This window comes from Colius striatus, chromosome 16 (assembly GCF_028858725.1).
Source record: "Colius striatus isolate bColStr4 chromosome 16, bColStr4.1.hap1, whole genome shotgun sequence".
Classification (NCBI taxonomy): domain Eukaryota; kingdom Metazoa; phylum Chordata; class Aves; order Coliiformes; family Coliidae; genus Colius; species Colius striatus.
Window position 1 is genome coordinate 15,992,221 of NC_084774.1, and position 21,439 is coordinate 16,013,659.

Sequence of the window (21,439 nt, forward strand, 5' to 3'; positions counted from 1 at the left end):
ATGCTGCCGCGGGCCGCAGCGCTGGCGCCGGGCGCCTGGCCGGGGCCTGGGAGCCGCTCGCCGCCGCCCCCCGGCCGCCCGCAGCAGAACGAGCCGCCGCCGGGCCGGGCCATGGCGAGCGGCGGCGCCGAGAGCGTCCCGCGGCGGGCGGAGGCGGCGGGGCCGCCGGTGGAGGCCGCGGAAGAGCCGGAGGGCGGCGGCCGGCGGTGGGGAGCGCAGCACGCCGGGGCCCGCGAGCTGGCCGAGCTCTACTCCCCAGGTGAGGGGGCGGCGGGGCGCGGCGGCCGGGGAGGCGGCCGGGAGGTCGAGGCCCGGCGCCCCGCGGGGACGGGTGCTTCGCGCGGGGGGGCCCGGCTCCCCTCGTCCCCGCTCCCCGCCCCAGAGGTTCCGCGGCCGCTCTCGGCGTGGCTTGGAGGAGCCCGGGCGAAGCGGAGAGGCCGGGCTAGGCCTTGCTGGCGAGGCGGCCGGGGGCTGCCGACCGGGCGACGCCTCGCACAGTCGGCCCCGTGTCCGTCTGCTGCCCGCTTTCTCTCGGCCTGGGCAGAGCTGGGCAGCGTGGCTGCTTACAGCGGGTCTAAGAAGTCGGCTGTGCTGCTGGGGTGCAGCTCTGCAAACTGGGAATTTCTCAGAATGAACACTTCCTCTTAAAAACAACCAGAACCTTCAGCTTTCCTTGCAAAAGCAGATGTACACGTTAGGTTTCTAAGCAAGACAACAACAGAAGCTTTTGCTTCAAAATATTTATTCAGTGGGACAGCCGGTCTTGGCACTTCAGAAAGGGACGCAGGGATATGAGTTTTCATTTTGGTCTTGCCTCCGTGAAGTTTGCTGTATGTCAAAGCTCCCTAAAGTGACAGCAGCTCTTCAAAGATGCCATGAGAATAACTGCAAACTCCTTATAGTGAAATATGGAATGTGTTGTTTAGCTCACAGTGGGAGCAGTGCTGCATGTTATTGCCATTCTTAGTGAAATACCTTGCAGGTGAAGGATTAGGAAAGGGAAGCCATGTTTTCAGCATCTTGCAGTTCCCAGCAGGTCAGCTGAAAAGCTTAACTTGCACAGTGAAGGCAATTAATGGAAAAGGAGACTTTCATGCTTCCATGGAGGCCAATAATGATAAGAAAACAACAACATTTGTTAGTGTGTCAGTTTTTTAGTCTGCCCATTTCAGCTTGTATTGGTTACATCTTCCTTGCCTTGAGAGAAGTTGATGTATGTTATCTTTCAGCTGGTCTAGATACATGGTTCTGATGTAGGCAGTGACCAGTTCCTGTGCCTCACACCGTTTAGTATTGGGCTGTGCTCTTGGTCATAAGGGAAAGATTTCCCTACCCAAGCAACTTACTGCCCTTGTCTTTAGCTGTAGATGGAGCTCCTTGGGAAGTCTGAAGTAATATATGTATGGTGATGTCTGTCAGTAGTGAGCTGTGGCCATGTATTAGATGGGTAATTTTTTTCCCCAGCGTTACTTAAATGACTTAGGTAAATGATGTCAGAATATGTGTTACAGTGGAAGCACATGATGTTGAACTCAGTTCTTAAGCACAGGGACAACATATAATTGTGCAGAGTAAGCATGACTGGAGTATTTCCCCTATTTTTTTAAGCATATGCTTTGTGACTTTGCTACCTTAATCTTTCATGTGGGATGTACTTTTCAATTTGAGTGCTCTTTAAACATAAGTTGTTGGTGCTGAGTCAGCTCCTGATTTGCCTCCCCAGCCTGTCCAGAGCTGGGGCTGTATTTCTGGACTCTGATGTCTCCAGACAGCCAGCTTGGCTCCCAGTGTTCAGAGTACAGTGGTGTTGGCCTGGACTGAACTTGTGGGACTTGCTAGAGAGGAGCCTGGTGCTTTCCCAGCTAATTGTTGCTGAGAATGTACCCACTTAGCTCCTCTAATCAGGGTGTGGTTTTCTTGTGCAGGAAGTGGGTGTTAATTAGCTCTTACTTTCATTACTCCAGGGATCTCTTTATAGAATCTTCCACATTGTGACCTTCTGCTGTCTTGAAATATGTTTGTTCTTGTGTTTTAATTTAATTCTCTGCTAGTGCAGAGGATGTTAATTTACATACTCACAGCCTTTCTACAACAAAACTCTGAACTATAAAATCTTTGTTCTCACTTCTCTAAAATATTGCGATTTAGGCACGTTGGAGGTAATATTGATCCTCCTTTGATGTTCCTAATTTCCTTTTCATTGCATGGTATAGCTGAGAAGAAGGACTTGATTTAGCATCTAGGGGGAGAAATTTGATCAGGCAGTAGATCAACACAGAGGAGTAGCAGGAAAGAAGCTCATGTCCTGAACATGTGCGAGGCGTGTGAATGTACCTCTGCTCCTGTGAGAAGGTGTGCACCTCCTGTGCAGCCCTTGCTGATTGCTTCTCTGCATGATGCTGTGTCTCAAACTTCAGTGGTGCAAAGTGTCTAAGGCTGCAGGAAGGAGTGGGGAATGGGCTGCAGGGTCAACTCCTCTGGGAAGCCCTGAGCAAGAGACAACTCTGCTAACTAACCCTTCTAAAACAGGTGAGGACTGACTGACCTCTCTGCATGTGAAGAGCAAACTACAGCCAGGGCCCTTTTGGGCTAAGGTGGCAGCTCAGATCTCCCATTTGGATTAAGGCATTAAAAGTCTATCTGATGCCTTAATCCCTCTTGCACCAAGTGTTCCCTCACTGTCAGCATTGGTGCCTTGTGAGGATCTAACAGTGATTGATAGGCAGAAGCTTTCTGCTGCTAATCTGAATATTTAAAGTGTAACCAGGTTCTGATGTGTCTGTTCTTTTTATGGGTTTTTGTAGAGGTACAAAATGGTATAGCAAGGTACAAGAGAGAATTTGTGCCAGTTCTTTTTCTTTGCTTCTTCCATCTCTTGCCACCTCAGGGTGAATGAGAAGTTATTGTCTTCTGCCTCTGACAAAGAAGGCAAATACAAGACTGTAGGAGTTAAATAAGCAAGCTTAAGTATACCTGTGATGTTAGTAAAGCAATTCTAGAGCCACCAAAATAGGGAATGATGCTTTTTCCTGGTAGTACAACAGCTTTATTTACAAGCTGTGAGTTTTTAAGTGTTAGATTTCATAAGGTGATTTAACGAGAGGGCATCCAAGGCCAGAAGCTTGTTCCCAGATTCAGCCATTCCAGCAACACTGAATGTTGAATGCAGTGCAAATTGGAAAAAAGATGTGGAGGAAGGTTACGCCAGCAGCTGCAGGGAAAAGGAACCTAGGGCAGCATCAGATGATGTTGCATTGGTCCCTGTTATTTGGGCAAGGGCAGAGGGGGTTAGTAGTGGCTTGGGGAAGAAGAATGTCATTTAACATACTATGCACACCTCCCATGGATAAATAAGTCTGTGTTTCAGTTTGTCGGACAAGTGGACTGAGTCATCCAGGCACCAGAGTACGCTGTAGTATTTCTGGCTTCAAAATGTCCTCTCACATAAAAATAAAACATGCTTTTTTTCCTTTTCCAACAGGAAAGAGACTACAAGAATGGATCTCTGTCATCTTATGCTTCTCTCTGATCTGTTTCAATTTCTACAATCTCCTCCTCTACTTACGACTGGAACACACGCTCTCCGTTATTGTTGGGATATGTAAGTAGGAACCTCTCACTGCATGAACAAGGCAAAGCTGTTGTAATGCTGGAAATAAATCTGACCTTTTAGGCTTGGCTTGCTCTTGGAAAGGGAGAGGGACATTTGTGCTTGTGCAGTTGTAGTGCCTCTGGAACTGAGACCATCTGCAAAAGTTGCTACTACTTTCTGTATTTCATTTCAGTGGCTTCTCAGTATCTCACAAGTGATGGTTTTAACATAGTTATTGATAAGTTTGATGTTCTTATGTAGTCCTTGCAAGTGTAAGGACTATTGAGGGGGAAGGTAGCTGTCAAGACTGCCAGAGTTGGAAACAAAATGCATTGATGGACAAAAACGTTTAAAATAGTTTTGCAGAAAGCAAAAGCCTAAGAGAAATCTTTATAAAAGGTTTGCAGGAATCAGACAGGCTTGGTTTGTGGGGACCGATAACTAAACCCAGCTGTTTTAGAGCATTCTGCTTTCAAGTCAGGATGTGACATTTGGCCTTTAGCCCAAGTTAGAACCTTTTTTCCAGCGGTATCAGAAAAGCTGAAGCTTTCTCATGGTAATAAATGTGACTCTTGGTCTCATTACTTCCTTCGACTGGAAGCATTGGCAAGCAAGCTCTGCCATAGATGTGTAGGGGTGTTTAAGTTGACTGGATCTTGGCAGTACAGAGCTAGCTGGTCTAGGTGCAATATGAGGTGGCAATTCCACTTTTTAAGTGAAGGAGGGGAAGAATTAGTAAAGGATGCTGTTTTGATGCTGTACAGCTTTACCAGTAGCATCAGGAATTGCATAGAATTAAAGGAAAAACTTCTCAGAATAAGCTGGGGGTGTGAAGGGACCCCACAACATTTGTTACATTATTCAAAGCCTAAATGTGTGTACAATTTGAATGTTGCTTGGTGTGCAGACCAAAAAGTAACAGAGTTTACAATGAGCTTTGTGTTACTAGAGTGGTATTGGAACACTGTTGCACAGCAATTTCCTTGAGAACAGGAGAGAGGGCGGGGAGCTGGCTGAGCTGAGGCAGGTGCTTCTCTGTGTCTGACTCAGGCTGTTGGCACGTTACTAGTAGCTGTCTGGTCGAGTAGGTAAGGTGGGGGAATGGGAAAAGAGGAGTATTTAGAAATGGGAGTCAGCTCTGTGGTGCATACCTTTCATAACTTGCTGATTAACTCCTAATGCAGAGTGAGGGAGGGAAGAGAATAGCAACCAAGCGTTTCACCAGTCTTCTGCCCTATGTGCGATGCAGATTGAATGCAATATTAACTTCTGGTGGGTGTGTATAAATGTTTGCATGTTATGTGAATTGCCTTGTTAACTAAAAGGAGAACAAATGATGTTATTCATAAGGACACCATGTCAGCTACCTGCAGGTGCTCAGTTTCCATGCTTTATAATAAAAGTAACTTTTCTGTGAACGTGAGGTGTCACATGCTTTAGAAGAGCATTGGACTTGTTCATAATCACTGCTGTGTATTGCTAATGATTTTTTTTTTAAAGACAACCAAAACAAAAAAAACCCTCTCCAAAACACAAACCTCTCCAAAACATATTCAACCACTGAGATATGTTAGAGACTGCATTTTGCCAAAGCTGAGAAGTGGTAAATTCTGATGTTGATTTAAAGGTTATTGGCTTTGTGGTAGGGCTAAGGGGGAGCAGTGTCCTGCTGGGAATGACACCAGCTCACTTGGCTAATTTGGATGAGGTGGAGGTATTGAGACCAATAATGAACACAGCATGAGAGCTGCCCCATAGTGATGGGGACAGTTGTAGACAATAGTGTCAGCAATGTTAGTTAACCTGTAGTGCAATCTATTTGCTACTGGCTTTCATCTCAAAGTTAATATTGATAAAAGCTTGATTTCTCTGATATCCTGGTGAGCAGTTTAGCTGATAAAATAGTCAACTCACTGATAGTATTATTTAAGTAGTAGTGAATGATTAAAGCACTAGAATCTGGATTCTGTGTAAATAGTGTGGAAATAACTGATAGTGTTTATAAAAATGAGCTCAATAAAATAACAAGTGCTGCATAGCTGTCTTCCTTCAGTACATTATTTCTCCAGGTAAAGCGTGAATGATATGTCCAATTCACAGTGGTGATTAGATTTTACAAAGTTTTATGAAGCTCAGCTCCATAAATTTGCTGATTCCTAAGTACCACATGCAGTACAGCAGGGAAGATGGGGAATGTCGTCACAGATATGGTCAGACGTGTTCCACTTCAGAGCTTTCCTGAAGCTTAGGTTGGAATATTGACCATTGACTTGAGATGACAAAATAAACGTTTGACTGGCTAATAAAGACAGCTCTGGATCAAGTTCATGTCAGGTATTTTGGAAGTCTGGAAGTGATCAGTGACCCAGTAGGCTGAATCTGATCTGCTGCACAGACCTGCTCATTAAGATGTGTTGTTGGGACCTCTGTCTACTCTTATGTAAATATTTCTTTGAAGAAATTGCTGAAGGTTGCAACTACTGGCTGTGTTTCTCCTGTCTGAAACCTTTCATCTACAAGTAAAAGCTGTGCTAGGTTTTTTTAAATACCTTTAAAAGCAGACATAATTGTAACATGGATAATACTGTAAATACCTTGATCTAAAATGTATTGGTATGAAAAAGATCTGACCCTCCATTTACTGGCAGCCTGGAGGCATTTACTTCCTTGTGTGGGGTGAGGCAGCAGCCTGCTGAGTGTGAACTCGCGGGGCAGGCCCTCATCTGCTGCCGGGCTGGGGCAGGAACTCTGAAGAGAGAACTTCATGGTCTTAGTTTAGAAAAGCTTTTGAACTGGATTATTTTCTGCTGACTAAAGGTGAACTTGACAGAAAGGAAGAGGCATGTGAGTTATGTCTTCAAGGCTGTTTTAGCAGAGATGAGAATTCCGTTCCTCACTGATACTGGGCAAAGGATGGGTTTAGTTGTTTGCTGTTGTTTCAGTGTGAAGTCCAGTCTTGCCCTATTCTGAGCATCTTCAGCTGCTGAGAAATTCACCTCGTGCAGGCTGACAATTATATGGATTTGAATGTAGTGTTTTATTTGCATATGCACATGGTTAACACAGGGCAGCCTTGGTTGTGAAGGCTGGACGTGGTGGAGGTTTAATACCCCCATTTTTTTTCCAGCTGCAGTGGAACACCAGCCTAGCAGTGCTGCAGAACCAGAGCTTGCCTCTGCCACTGTAATAGGAGACCAGTAGTGCTGGGGATGAGGCTGGCATAGGCATTGCTTGTGTGATAAGCAGAAAAGCCTGACCAAAACACGTTAGATTAGGCTTGAAAGCTCTTATACCATCAGGTGAGTTTGTGGTGTCCAGCATATATACATGAGTTGTGTCTATAGGTGGTATATTAATAGCATCTAGATAAAAAGTTTGGCAAGTCACACTGTGGATTCTGGTTTTCCTTTCTCTCTCTCTCCTCATGTTTTTATGTAGGGTTTTTAAGTGTCTTTTTAAAGTGTCAGACCTAAGTCAACTAATTTTACTTTTCAGCCACATTTGTTCTTAATTTTTTAGGACTGCAATAAACAGTATGTTAGTTAAGTTTGTGTTGTAACCTGTTTATATTCATAAGAACTGTCCCATGTAGGGCAGATATCTTTAGAAACATCTTGTGACACAACACAAAATGAACCACTGCTGACTCGAGAGATGAGGAAATAACTTTTTAAAGATGTTGAGGTACATGTTTCACTAATACAGGTGGTGTGGGTTAGCCAGAGAGCATGCAGAAAGAAACCACTTCACTTTTGAAATAGAAACTTGCTCTGATGGAGGCCCAGACCCTTTTTGTTTCAAGCTTGAGCAGCTCTGCAGAGCTGCACTTAACTGCATTGCAGAGCCACATGGTGAGTATGCAGTACCTATGAAAGCTCTGGCACATGTTGGAATAAAAGCACTTCAGAGACCATCAATGCTTTATGAAATGAGTGGCTGTGGCTGTCTACATGCATCAGTTGCTTCAAAGTCTTGCTGCCTTACAGCAGGAGACAGAGCTGTAAGGCTGTCACTTCACTTTGGATTCACTTTAGGTTCAGTTTTTGTACATTTGTTTTCATTTGCAATTTTATTTTTAAAGGTGCTTGAGATTACACCAGAGAAACCTCAGTTAAAGAAACACTATCCTTTACCTCAGTCTTGGTCCAAGTAAGCCAAATCTTTGTCACCTGCTGTCTCATCCCACCTGAAGTAACTATCAGTTACTCTGTAGCTAGCTTTGTGCTTTCCATCCTAAACTGTACCTTCTCAAAGATAGAGACTCCACAAGCTGTGATTAAATAGGCAAAACTTTGATTCTATGTTTTGTTGCGCTGTGTATTTTACAGCTAAAGCTGCATTGCACTAACACACTTTGTATTGCATCTTTTCTTGATCCATTTTGCAGCAGTTGTGTTCTCATAGAAGTTCTAGACCTTTCCAGCACCAAAGGATCCTGGATGACATTGGTCTTGAAAGTGGAATTACAGAGTGCACTTGCTGGTTTGCACTTGAGCTGTTAATGTTCACACCAGTTACCTGTTCTTCATGCAACTTGTATTTAGGACATGAGCTTCTCAAGTGTGTTAGCAGCTGTTCTGAGACAGGGTGGATGAAGACTCTGCCCTGATAGGAGAGAGCTGAGCTCTTCTCCTTGTCTGAGACTGCTTACCCTGGCAGTGAAGGAAAGCTGGTGACATGGCCCCATCTGTGCTCTCCCCGTTGTGTGCACAGTGGACGTGCTTTTGCCCTTCAAATGAGCAACAAGGACTGAGACAAAGGAAGCTCTGTGTGCTTGCTGAGTTCTCAGGGGCTCTCTTAAAGTTGCAGGGGACTGTCTTGAGGATTTAAGAACTGTAGTTCTTAGTGGCCTCAATTCACTGGGAATTGTGCTTCTTACACATCAAAACATGAACACATGTTGGAGTGTTCCCTGATAGAGTGGTTTATAGCAAGTGGTGACAGAGATCAACTTTAATGAGAGAATGCAGGCCTTGAACAAGTCCAGCAACTATGGCTGCTTGTGGCCCATGCCAGGCAAGTGTTCTGGTATCAGGTCTCCTCTGGGTGCCAACCTGCATATACAAAACTGCCCAGTGCTTCAAAGAGCTGACTCAGCCTGCTTAGTTGCTGGGATCACTTTAAATGGATGAAACTGGAGGGTCATACTAATGAAAGTGTTGGATTTTTTTTAGTGAGGGGAAAACTTGTTCTTGGTTTTCATATCCATTGTTCTCTTTTAATCACTTTCCTCAGGGATGGCTTAATTGCATTTTCTAGTAATGCATTTTGGGGGAAAGAAGTGCACACAGTGGTACTTTTTGTTTCAGAACCTGAGACCTAGGTGAAGTTGTCAGGGCTTTGTCACTTAAACGTGGCAAGGGCTTTGCAAGCATGCCAGCTGATGGAGAAACAGTAGGAATACCTTACTTTGTGCTAATAAATGAAGATTAAAGATATGAGCCCTGTGCCAGGGCTCCCTAACAGCAAAGAAGTTTCTCCTTATGTTCAAGTGGAACTTCCTGTGTTCCAGCTTTTGCCCATTACCCGCTGTCCCGTCCCTGGGTATGACAGAAGTCTGTCCCACTACAGACTGTCCCCATCCTCTCAATGCCCACCCTTTAGGTATTTCTAAGCATTGATAAGGTCCCCTCTCAGTCTCTTCTCCAAGCTAAACAGCCTCAGGTGTCTCAACCTGTCCTCAAAAAGGGATGCTCCAGTCTCCTAATCATCTCCCTAGCCCTGCACTGGCTTCTCTCCAGCAGTTCTCTATCTCTCTTGAGCTGAGCAGCCCAGAACTGGACACAGTACTCCAGATGAGGCCTCACCAGTGCAGAACAGAGGGGCAAGAGATCCTCCCTTCACCTGCTGCTGTTCACACTCTTAATACATCCCAGAATGTCATTGGCCTATGGGTCATGAAGGCACATTGCTGGCTGATGTTTAATTTCCTGCTTACCAGCACTCCCAGGTCCCTGTGCAGAGCTGCTCTCCAGCAAGTCACTCCCAGCCTGTACTGGTACATAGGATTGCTCCTCAAAAGCAAAGAAATCCTGGTGTTCTGAGCAAGTTCTGCAGCTTACTTCTTGACTGCAATGTCTTCTTCCTCTCCTGTGTTTTCTGAGTCATCATCTTTTCAGATACAGGCCATAGATGGGCTGATCCTCCATCCCACCTCTCAGCAGGCTGGAGTAAAACTGATATGTACAGAGCAGTATTTCTCTAATGCTTTGCTGATCTTGCTTCTAATGAGTGTGTGAGTCCACTGTTTGCAGTTCATATGTGTCTGTACTGTGGATATCCTGTTTTCTCTGGCTTTGGTTAGCTCTTAATTCATGTTCAAGGCTGTCAATCTCTCGCCCTCTCAACCTTGGTGGTGGAGCATCAAGATCTTATACCACAGTAGAGAAGTTGCTGAGCATCTGTGCCTTGGTGTGGTTTTTTTTTTCTCATTTTAATTAGAGACAGTGCTGGGTATATGATAATATTGGGTTCAATTCCTTGCTGTCTGATGTGCCCTCAGAATCTTGAGACAGAAGGTAAAGAAACTGTTACAATGCTGGTTGGGTATAACCTTTGGTACAGTTTTTGCTCTTTTATTGCACCTTGTCATACACAAGTGCTGAGGAGTGAGCAAGCCTTTCTGCAGTACAGCTGAAATTTCTGGTAGCTAGTTTTTCTTCAGATTGCCTTAGTAGTATGATACACAGCTTCAGGCACCCCTCATTCTTTCCTCTTAGCTTTCTACCAGCTTACATCAAAATAGCATGCAAAATATCTATTGAACTGTCAGTATTTTGCCTCTATTTTTCTTGGTCTTCCTGCTGTTATTTCAAGATCTGAAAATGCAGTGTGCTGGAGGCAATGTGGGTTAATAGGGCGATTACCTCAGCAAGAATGGTATTTTAGTTGTTGCAAAGTGCAGTGGTGTTTGGATATCTTCCCCTTGAATCAAGGCTGTTTGCTCTTTCAGCTGCTAGGCGCAGATCTAAAAGCTGTTGTGCTCCACCCTGTCCCAGAGTAGCTCGTATCTGTGGTCTGAAACAAAACCAAATATGCAGAATTTACTGCTTAGAAAAAATAAGTTGTTCTTCTGTAGAATAAGGTGATACATAAAGAATTGTCTCCTGCTGTATTTAAGAGTTTGGACCAGCTGGATAATGGATTCAGCATCAGGGACTGATTTTGGATATGAAAAGAAAGCCTTTTGAGGGAGTAGATGCCACACTAATCCTGACTCTTATTTCTTCTCCCTTTTTGAAAAGGAAAGGTGAGAAGGACTGCAGAGGTGAGGGATCAGCTAAGCAAAAGGTAATCACAAGGGAAGAGAGTATGTGAAATATGCCATGCTGCATGCACTGTAGGTGAACCACTGTGCCCTGAAGATCCAGAGCATTGATCAATTGCAACAAGCAACCTCCTTTTTCATGTTCTAAAAGTTACCTGTTCTTCAGCAATCCTGCTAATATTACATCAACAAGATTTTAACTTTGTTAACAACTGGACTCTCAAGGCAGCTGACTTAAGTGATTGGAGTAGGAAAGTCAGGCATAGTCAAGATCACAGCCAGGGTAAATAAAAGTTGTGTGATTTATAGGGAAACATAGACATGTGCTGGTTTGTTTCCTGCTATATCTCAGATTGCTTTTAAGTTTCGGTGATGGAAGAGCAGCAAGATGCCCCTGAGTCAAAGCAAGATGAACCAATATACCAACCATTTTAACTTTTGGGTTGGATTACAGGTACACTGTAATTGTCTTGCCTAATGTCTTAGCAGGCAGAATGGTACCTACCCATCACAAAAAGCCTCAATACTGTAAATGAGAAGCTGTGCTTGAAGAAAGTCTTCAGACACATAGAGAAGCAAATACTGGCTAATGGAGGAGGAAGCCAGGAATTCTCCCAGCTTTGCCAAGTTCTGAAGCAGAGTTTGTAAGGCAAGCAAAGCAAAACATAAATTTCCTGCCTCACCTCTAGTTTCACAACTCCTACTGTTCATGGTGCAAAGTCTGTGTTACAATAGGTGACTTCTGCAAGCAACTTTATTTTTGTCAGGTTTTAAGTATCAATGGGGAAAGCTAAAGAACTATGTTCCAGCTCCTCTGACCTGGCCCTGTGACTGCTGCTCTGGTTGACATGGACTCAAAGGCTTCTCTGACAACTGCCAGACGTGCCAGTAGTAAGTTGCTGTGCCTTATGCTCTTAAGAGCCAAATGAGAGTAGGGAATTGCTAACTGGGTTGGTCTGAAACATATGTTTTGAACACACTTTGCTGTGACTGCAAGATGAGTGTATAGGGCTTTAATTGACATGGAGTTTGTTGTATGATTTTGAGGGATTTGTACTGAGATCAGATGCTATCATTTCCCAGATATGTTGTATTTGCACAGCATGCAGCAGCTGTTTTGAAATCTGGGTCATGGTTTTGCTGAATTCTTTTAACCAGACCTGCAGGTGAGAAGCATGAGCTGTCTTCCCCTTTCAGAGCCTGAGCACGGACCCTGCAGAAAACCACCAAATACACTGGTATTCACCAGGTGGCTGATCTCAGGAAAAAAGGAACAGAAAGATCTTTTTGTTTATTTCTATTAATCTGAAGGGATCGTGGTGAAAATAGATCTTAATGCTTAGTCTGATTCATTCTTAGCAAATGTAGACTCCATTTGGATCTGTTAACCTCTCTTGAAACCTGCTCAGAGCAAGATATGCAGGCTTGAACTGGCACCTCAGGGTTCCTCCATTTTTTTAATGACAGGGTCTGACCCTCCTAAGTCCCTCAAGCATAGAGATCCCAAGGCAGTATCTTGCCCTTTTCCGTGTTTCTGTAGCCATATTGCTGTATGCCACATGCTCCCAGCTTCTCTCTTAAAAACAAGGGAACTTCTTCTACAGTCCTCTATGAATTTTCTTTGTTCAAAGCATTAGGAAACTGGCAGTAGAGCTTGTGCGGGAGCTATCAGATTGTGCTGTAGACTTCATTGTGAAGGGGATTGGGAACCTGGAAGTTAGGCCTCTTCTGCAGGCATAGAGGAATAGGTATCACAATCTTAAGGCTTGGAAGGGACCTTGAGAGATAATACGATCCAACCCTTGTGCCAGAGCATGGCCTCCTAGAATAAGTTACACAGGAACTTGTTCAGGTGGGTTTGAATGTCTCCAGAGAAGGAGACTCCACAAACCATCTGGGCAGCCAGTGCTCCCTCACCCTCACAGTGAAAAAGCTTTTCCTTGTGTCTTTTGTGTTCCAGCTTATACCAATTTCCCCTTGTCTTATTGTTGGACATCACTGAGAACGGCCTGGCTCCATCCTCCCGACACCTGCCCTTTACATATTTGTAAACACTATTTCTGTTAAACACCATCTGACAGATCTAGGCCTGACTGGAAAATATACTGCTGTTCTGATCAAATAACATCTCTTATGTCCTTACTTGAAATTTCAGGATTAGCCAGAAACTTGGATAGATGGATTATCCAGAACATGAAGGGAAAAGTAGTTCTTTAAGTGCAAGAACTGGAAATGAGCTTTCCTTGAAAGCAGTTTTAAAGTTATGGTTGGCAGCTAGAAAATTCTTTACACTTGTTGCTACAACCTCTATTAAATCACTTATCTAACTTAGTATGCAGATATGCAAAGGTACAGCACCCTATAGAGGGAATTGTGCCAGGTTTCTGGGGCCTTGCTCTTATCTCTGCAGATGCCACAGTCTTGAAATTGTTTGATGTTCTAATCTTATTTTGTAAGTGGTATTGCTGTACCAGGGAGTGGCTTCTTAATTAGTGCTTATCTGTTGTCACTGGAGTTCAGTGATTCTCCTTTACAGATGTGAGGCACCAAGGGAGGAGAGGAAAGGTCTGCAGAAAATACTATCTGTTGGGTTGGCTTTAACAGCTATTTTATAGCCAAGTAATCTGTTAAACACAACTGAAGATGAGGGTAGGCAGATCTCAAGTGATTGAGTTCTAATATTTTCAGTACCAGCAATTGTAAAGATCTGTCAAGCTCTTCTGTACAAGTTAAAAGCAAAATCTGAGTATAGATTTAATGAAGACTGTAACCATCCAAATGATGTCTTTATTACCTTTTTCCTATTTTCTTGACCTTATGTTTATTCAGAATGGGTAGATATCATGTAGACTTGTAAGACAAGCATAAAATGTGAATACATGGGTAAAATGCTGTGTATATCTAACTGTCTCTCTCCTCTTTCAAGTTGCAGGAGTCATTACAGCTGACTTTCTATCAGGATTGTTTCACTGGGGAGCAGATACCTGGGGATCTGTGGAGCTACCCATAGTTGGAAAGGTTTGAGATTCTTATCCTTAAGCTTGAAAAAGTTATTAAATACTTTTGTGAAACACTTCCAGTATTCTCAGCAGTGTTGGGCACTATCCAAGCTGTTTGTTTCTTGCAGTCTTGCCAATGTCACCAGCTCCCCCACCCTCAGAACCTCCCTCCACCAAACAGCACAGTATATTGCTGGTGAAGTGCCATGTTTATGTGTGGCCTAGGTGATGTGTGCCAGGTGACACTATTCTAACACTCTTTGAAGGTTTGCACACAATTTTGCAATACCAGTGTTTCCAGACCTTCCCAAGTTATTGTAGGAGTGGCCTGCAATACCACAAGTGTAGGCACCTGCCTAGACTAGTGTAGATCCTCTGAAAGGCCAATAAACACAGATATGGAGAATTGTTCCTGCAGCTAAGCTCTCTAAAAGCTGTCTTGTAAAACACAAAGACACTCCAGTAAGAAATCTTCCCAGTTCTCTGTGCTCTGGCCCTTATTGTCCATGTAGTTGTATTACAATGGTGATGACTAAAGATCAAGATTTGAGATATTTTACATCTGCAGCTACAAATGCCAGATACTCAGTGGAAGGTGCACTAACTTCTATAATAAGCAGTAATCTGCTTTTTTAAAGTGAACTTCATCACAGCTACTACTGATTACTCCTCACAATGCAATAAAAAGTATATGGGAGTATTTGTTGTAATTATCCAGAAATACAGGAACCAGAACAGCAGTATTAAGACTGTTTGGTTTAGACTTATTTTTATTCACTTTCAGTAGGTCTGGACCATAGTTTGAAAAAAAAGACACTGCAGGAGACTGTGTACTAAAAACAGGAGTTCAGACTGATGAGGACACCTCTGTGTAGACTGTACATGATGTCTGTATTAAAGCAATTAACTCTACTTGTTTTACTGTCCCAGTTCTGCTTATCACATTTGCTCCGTCTCCCCTGGGATTGTGTGTTCTGTATAGTTTACTTGACTTACCTTGGTCTATCTAGTAACTTGTATCTTGTCTGTTAATGGTGTCATCTCTAGCCCACACACACTATTAGGCTGGGTTTTCTGGTTTTCTTTTGGGTTATTTTGTTTTCTTAGTTTCTTCTGCTTAGTAACTGAGAACTTCAAAGGTTTATTTTATCTGTGGATCAGGATGCTGATGCTTTGTCTTTGAGATCTAGAGACTAAAGGTCCTAAGTGAAAATTAAGAGTAAAACAAGCAATGAAAAACTGGATTTCAATCTGGAAACTGAATTGCTTTGCAAATGTAAATTAAATTACTTGGAGTGCTGTCATCACACAAGTTTGAATCCTGCTGGCATGTTTTATACCATGGAGCTCTCAAACTCAGTCATCAGATGTCAATGCATGTGATGTTTTGGGTTTTTTCTGTATTTTTCTTGCTAAGATTGTTATTGAGCCATGGTGTCATGTTTATCCATTTGTTTTTTTCAGGCATTCATCAGACCCTTTAGAGAACATCATATTGACCCCACAGCAATTACCAGACATGATTTTATAGAGACCAATGGAGACAACTGCTTTATGACACTAGTCCCATTGGCAAATATGGCATACAAGTTTGTTTCTTTTTCCCCAGGTAAACTTTTATTTCTGACTTACATAGATTTAGTGTTTTTGTTGTTATTTAAATGAACAATTGTCTGTGTGAAGCTAGAGAAATCAATGAAGGTGAGGTGACATGCAATAGTTGTTGGAGGCATGATGCTGGGAAGAGAAAGGGGAACATCTTGAAAATGAGGCAACTAGAAGGTGAGACAGCTACATTCTGTAGGTCAACAGAGTCTGTGACTGAAGAGTCTTGCAAGGAAGCACTAGAAGCTTCAGTAAATACTCTTAATGTTGGACTGTGTGCAGATAAAGAAACTCATTGTTCTAAAGCATATAAAAATACTTCCTTGATAGAAGTACTTTATTTGCAATCTAGATGTGCAGGGATTAAAGGATTAACTTAATTTTGTAGGTGCTAAACTCAATTTAACTTCCCATGTATGGTAAGCTGACAAACATTGACACTTACCAGTGTGTCTTGTGAACTTTTGGGATTGCATGTGGCTCCCTGGCTCTAAAAATGCTTCTGCCAAAGCAGCTTTGTTGAGGCCTTTGTTAGTTCCTGCAGCACAGGCAGCTCTGTCTGGGCCAGACATTGTTTTCCTAGTAAAACTTACCTTTTCATAAATGGGATTTAAAGATGTACATCTTGTTTTGCAGAGGCACTGTATGAAACGTGTCCTTGGGAGTGTTACGTCTTTGCCCTTATCATCTTTATCACCATGACAAACCAGATTCACAAGTGGTCGCACACGTACTTTGGTCTTCCACGCTGGGTCATATTTCTCCAGGACTGGCATGTCATCCTGCCACGGAAGCATCACAGGATCCATCATGTGTCTCCACATGAGACATACTTCTGCATCACAACTGGTACTGCCATCTGGTTCATACTGCAAGCTCTCTTTAGTAGTCTTTAGTAGTCTAGTGCAATTCACCTGGCAAGATGTAACTTAGTGACAGCCTGTTAAATAACTAGAAAGTGACATGAAGTTTGCTGTTAGCTGCACAAGCTCTCAGAAAAACTGTAGTTGATGTTGCATAAGAAATGTGAGAGGAAGATTTGTAATTGGCTACAGGGTAACTTTCAGCTTGATGGAGCAGTCAGTGGTACTGATATGATTGTGTGATATCTCAGTAATCTCTTGCAAGTAATGGGGTTTTTTCATTACAGTCTTAAAGCTGCTGTTCCTTCAAAAGACCATATGATCTGCAAGTGCAGCTTACCTTGAATGCTCATTTCTAAAGCGAGGCTTCTGGATTTTCAGCATTTCATTCATTCTGATTTGGGGCAGAGGAGTGGACAGGCTTACAGAAAATTGGCTCGAGGTTCCTCTTGTATCTGTATTCAGTTTTCTGCTCACAGTACAAGCAGGTATTCTCAATCACCAATGTGGCACAACCTTGAATAGGTTATGAAGTTAATCAGAGCTGGAAATAAACCACCGGTTCTTCATTCTCTCATCAGCTTTGACAAAGTGTTTTTGTCAGTTTTGAAATCTCTGCCATGAAACAAATCTAGTTCTCGTGACCAGAATGGTGCCATTAAGACAACTGACTTGACAGAGGTGGCAAAAAAACCTGCTAACCTAAGGGTGTTTTTTCAGTCTTAGTGTGCACTGAAGGTTTAAACCAGGCCATTATTATCTGTCTTGGGCTAGTTGCTGTTCTCATTTGAAAAGAAAATAAGCATGTGTTTCTGTTCCCTCCCTCCCTTCCGTAGCTGTTCATACCATAGTAGTCTGACATAACACAGCATGATAAATGGTATACTGGGATTTTCCAGTGGAGCAAAGTGTTTCTGTAACCCTCATTTTCTTTCTTCTGTGGTTGAAGTGAGGAGGAAGAAGACAGAAATATGTGATCAGTGCACTAGTTAAAAAAGACCTTTACAGAGTGAGGTAGAACTAGTTATTGTAACACAGGTAAGAGTAGCTAGCCAAGTCCAAGGAGTAATACTTTGTTTCAGAGCTGACCTGGGTACATAAAGGTCTGCCACTGTATCATTTCCAGGGAAGGTGTCAGCTGACTGAGCTTTCTGGCATTCCCACTGTTAAAGCTTTTGGCCAGACTGCCATTTTCAGGCACCAGGAAGGAGTTGTCCATTCCTTGAGGGGTGATGGCTGCGTTAATGAGAATGCATGGGCTCACTTCCTAAAGGGCATCAGGGTACTTAGTAGAGCTGCAGGATTGCAGGTGAGGTAGGAAAGGTCATGTCCACCTACAGAAAGTGTCTGGAAACAGTGCTTGTTTCACTAGATCATTAAAGTTGTTGTTGTGCCTCATTAGGAAGGAGCCCTAGCTCTCCAGAAAGCAGTGAATATCCTGCATGTTCTTTCCCTGCATTATCAGGTACTGAAGTGTACCTTCAGTATCTCTGCAACAGCTTTCCTGTGTTCTAGGATTGCCTCTTCATGCTCTCTTCTATCAGTTATAGCTAGGTTGGCATCAAAATACAGTATCAGAAAATCAAGTTAATGTGCTAATTAATATCCTAAGATGGAAACATAAAGCCCTTTGGAATGCAGGATGAGGTGTGTTAAGCCTCTTGAGTTCCAGCTTCACAGTCTGCTCAGTGCAACATCTCTACAAAACATTGCGAATACCCTAAATCTGCAGGCCACAAAGGTGCATTAAACTCCTGTTGCATGCAGAACGTGGTGGCAGTTATTGCCATTTTTACATAAAATGGTAAAAGCCTGTCCCATGTCAACCCATTACAGCCTTTCTGGTTATTGGGAGGGAGAAGGGCTCTGTTAGGTGAGTGTGGAGTGTGTTGTTGACTGTGCTGCCCTTTTAATCCAGGAAGTATCCAATGTCAGCTACTGTAAAATGCAGCATGGTACTACAAGATTTCCCCATCCCAGACGTCATTAGCAATCTGTTATGCAGAGTTTAATTTTGCCTAGGGAGAGCATAATACATTTAAGTACCTTAGAAATGAAAACTGGCGTGGCAACTAGCTAAGCTTCAAGAAGAAACTTTTAGCTTGCTGGGCCTTAGTTAGTGATGTTTAGGTCCCAAACAGAAATCCTGATGATTTTTTTTAATCTTTTTTTTTTCTAGAAACTGTGGTGCTAGCAATGTGTTTGAGAAACACAGGGAAAAGATGAGCTGGCTTTGGTGGTTGGGAAACTAATTGAGGGGGAAAAAGATGAAATTGTTGCACTGGTGGTTGTGGTTGATTTGCTTGAATTTCAAGACTCAAATTTAGGTACTACTAATACAAATGTCTTGCTTCTAACCAGTCATTCAACTTGATGGTCTCTTTCCTGATAGCTTTGCAAGGGCTATAGAGTAGTCTACCTCTGAACTCCTCTTACATTTACCTTGTGTTTGATTTAAAGAATGTTATTAAATAAACATTGCAAGACATTGAACTTTGGATACTAAGACAAACTAATCCTTTTTTTTTCCTTTGCAATTACTTAGGTTGGCTGAACTATCCATTAGAGAAGATAAGATTCTGGAGATGTTTGGAGAACATTATCCAAGCAGTTACTGGGGAGAAGCCAAGAGCAGATGACATGAAATGGGCTCAGAAAATTAAGTAACTTTTGCCAGCTGTCTGCAATCCTTATCTTGTTGCCAATGTTGGTTTTAAAAAAACAAAGCCATCAGCCAAATTCAAGACCTGCAAAGAAATAATGGACTCTAAAGCACAAACTAAAAAGTGCTAACACAGACTGTAATGAAATGAACTAATTCTTAAAACAATACTTGAAATGAAGATGATTACTCTTACTGAGCACCTTTTTGTTTAGCCATGTCTGCTCACATCTTAGAAAGTCCTTCATCGCTGTATCTCATAAGGCTATCGGGTAAGCCAGAAGGCAGGACAGTCACTCCAGTGGTACGTGGTGGCGTAGCAAAACATGTGTTGTATCAACATTATTTAACACTTCAAAAAGAGCTTGTTGCCTAAGACCTATAGGGAGAACAGTGACAATGGTTTGTCACTTAGTGTTTGAGTCCAAATGCACTGCATGAAAACAGTGTGTCAGAGTAATGGAAGCCTATAAAATCATCACTGCTCAATGCACTTAATGATTGATGAATTTACAGCTCTATCTTCACTATAATGTTATATCAAATTGATGTAATGTGGAGCAGACTTTGAGAACCCCACTCTGCCAGTGGGCCATGAATCCTCAAGTGTCTTCAGTTTCCCTTAAAATAAAGTTGTTCTACTCTCCATGGAATTGAGCAAACCGTTTCTGCATAAGCCTTCAACTTAAGCCTCTGAGGAGAGGGAGGGCACCCAGTACAACACATGCTCGAGTTTGTTCATGTGGAGTGCTCGCTGATGAGTCTTCTATTAAGTGTTTCCTACCCTAACAATAAATGTTCAAAATAGTTCTAGCATTGGGCACATTGCAAATAGCTGTATTCAAGAGCTCAAGGTATCAAATTTGTAATGTTAGAAGGGAAATGTCAATGACTGGTGTTTTGGTTTTGTTTGTTTTTTTTAAGGTGCTTGCTTGTTTCTGTAAATAATATAAAGCCTTAATCTCTTCTGGTGTAATGGAATAATATTTTAATGTGATGTTTGAATGTATATAATATATTTATAACAAAGCAGTTGGATAATACTAATCATGTTTGTTAAGTCTTGTTGCTGTTCTTCATTCGTGCATTTTCAGCACTTGGCCACTGGTTGCTAAATGTTTCATGCTGAAAGGCTTTGCAGCCTGTGAAGTCTCATTTAGGTTGAAGTGGTCAGTTTTTTTTCAGTGTTGTAGGAGCTTGACACTATACTATGCCAGACTTCAACACTTTTCAAGAAACACAGATAATTCTGCTTTGGATGCGAAGGAGTAACTCTGCTGGACTAGGGGGAGAAGTTTCCCCCAAGAACATCCAACAGCCACTTTACCAAATTAATGTGATTTGGATCTAGCTTAATTCTTTCCTAAACAAAAGCTTACTGATGATGAAATCCCTTCCCTAGTTGTAAACTGAGTCCAAACTGTCTTTTCCTGAAGAGTATGGTAAGGTATTTTTGAGTCATAAGTTTAGACTGACTTTGATCAGCTTCTTCATATATGATGGACCACAACTTCTTGAAAGGGTTGGGACTTGGCAACTGTCCTTCAGTAGAAGCTGCTGAATGCAGACATGTATGGGCTGGGCTCTGCAGATCAAAATCGTAATTGGTACCTTGGTTATGAAATATTTAATGTGTTTAAATGATTCAGACCTTTGGAGAACTTTATACTATTACATGAAACTATTGTCTATTCCAGTTGTCACAGTCAATATCGGGTCTTTCTTTGTGTAGCTCTGACAGGAAAGAATACTCAACTCTAGTAGGAGTCTCAAAACACTTTCAGTTGAAATTGAAGGAAGAGGGAGGAATACTCTAATTCTGTTACTGTGGAAGATGGATGTGTGATTTCATACTATCTTTGGTGAAAAGAGCAGTGTTTTCCACTTGTCCCACCCACGTCTTCAAAAGCATTGGCAAAGACGATCAGGCAGAAGGTAACACAAAGCACTGGGGTGAGCAGCCAGGGGGTTGCAGGCTTGGATAGGGAGAGTTGCTGCATGCTGGCAGGTTCTCTGTTAATTATTGCCTATTTTTCCCAGATCTGTGTGTTTAAGAGGTGTAATTCTGTGCTAAACCTATGCACTCTAAGTTGTTCCTAGAAGCAGTTTTATCTCTCCTTGTTTTCATTTGCAGCTACAGACAGTGTAGTCAGTATTTTAGACAGCATTAAAAAATTGAGATGTGAATATAAGTTTGGGTGGGAAGAAAGGTAACTTCTGCTGTTGTGGAAGTCAGTGTGGTGAGCAGCACTCTGAAGCAGTGAAGTTAGGTCTGTGAGTATTTGCTGTTTGTGGATAAAACTTTTTAAGCATTTATTTGGCATAGCCACTGTGCCAGGTGTTAAACTGGATATGTGCTGGTGAGGAGAGGATGCACACTGCCCTGTGTCTAGAGCAAAGAATGCTGCTGCTTCTTTATGTCCCCTTCCAGTGTTAGTGTCCTACAGTTTT

At 42.6% G+C, this 21,439-nt stretch overlaps 1 protein-coding gene across 3 annotated transcripts; it reads left to right on the plus strand.

Annotated features, from left to right (window-relative positions):
• Positions 1-20,048, plus strand: PEDS1 (plasmanylethanolamine desaturase 1). Of its 3 annotated transcripts, XR_009819828.1 has the most exons (7): positions 1-259; positions 3,482-3,601; positions 13,786-13,877; positions 15,323-15,467; positions 16,100-16,312; positions 16,614-16,814; positions 18,872-18,948. XR_009819828.1 is itself a non-coding variant. In XM_062008806.1 (6 exons), the coding sequence occupies exons 1-6, from the start codon at positions 1-3 to the stop codon at positions 18,991-18,993; spliced, it is 951 nt and encodes a 316-aa protein (XP_061864790.1). In that variant the 3' UTR covers positions 18,994-20,048. The 3 variants fall into 3 exon arrangements, 2 of the variants coding, with proteins under 2 accessions (XP_061864790.1, XP_061864792.1); XM_062008806.1 differs by lacking the exon at positions 16,614-16,814 and having other exon boundaries at positions 18,872-20,048; XM_062008808.1 differs by lacking the exons at positions 1-259; positions 16,614-16,814 and adding an exon at positions 2,268-2,529 and having other exon boundaries at positions 18,872-20,048.
• Positions 20,049-21,439: the final 1,391 nt, after the last annotated feature.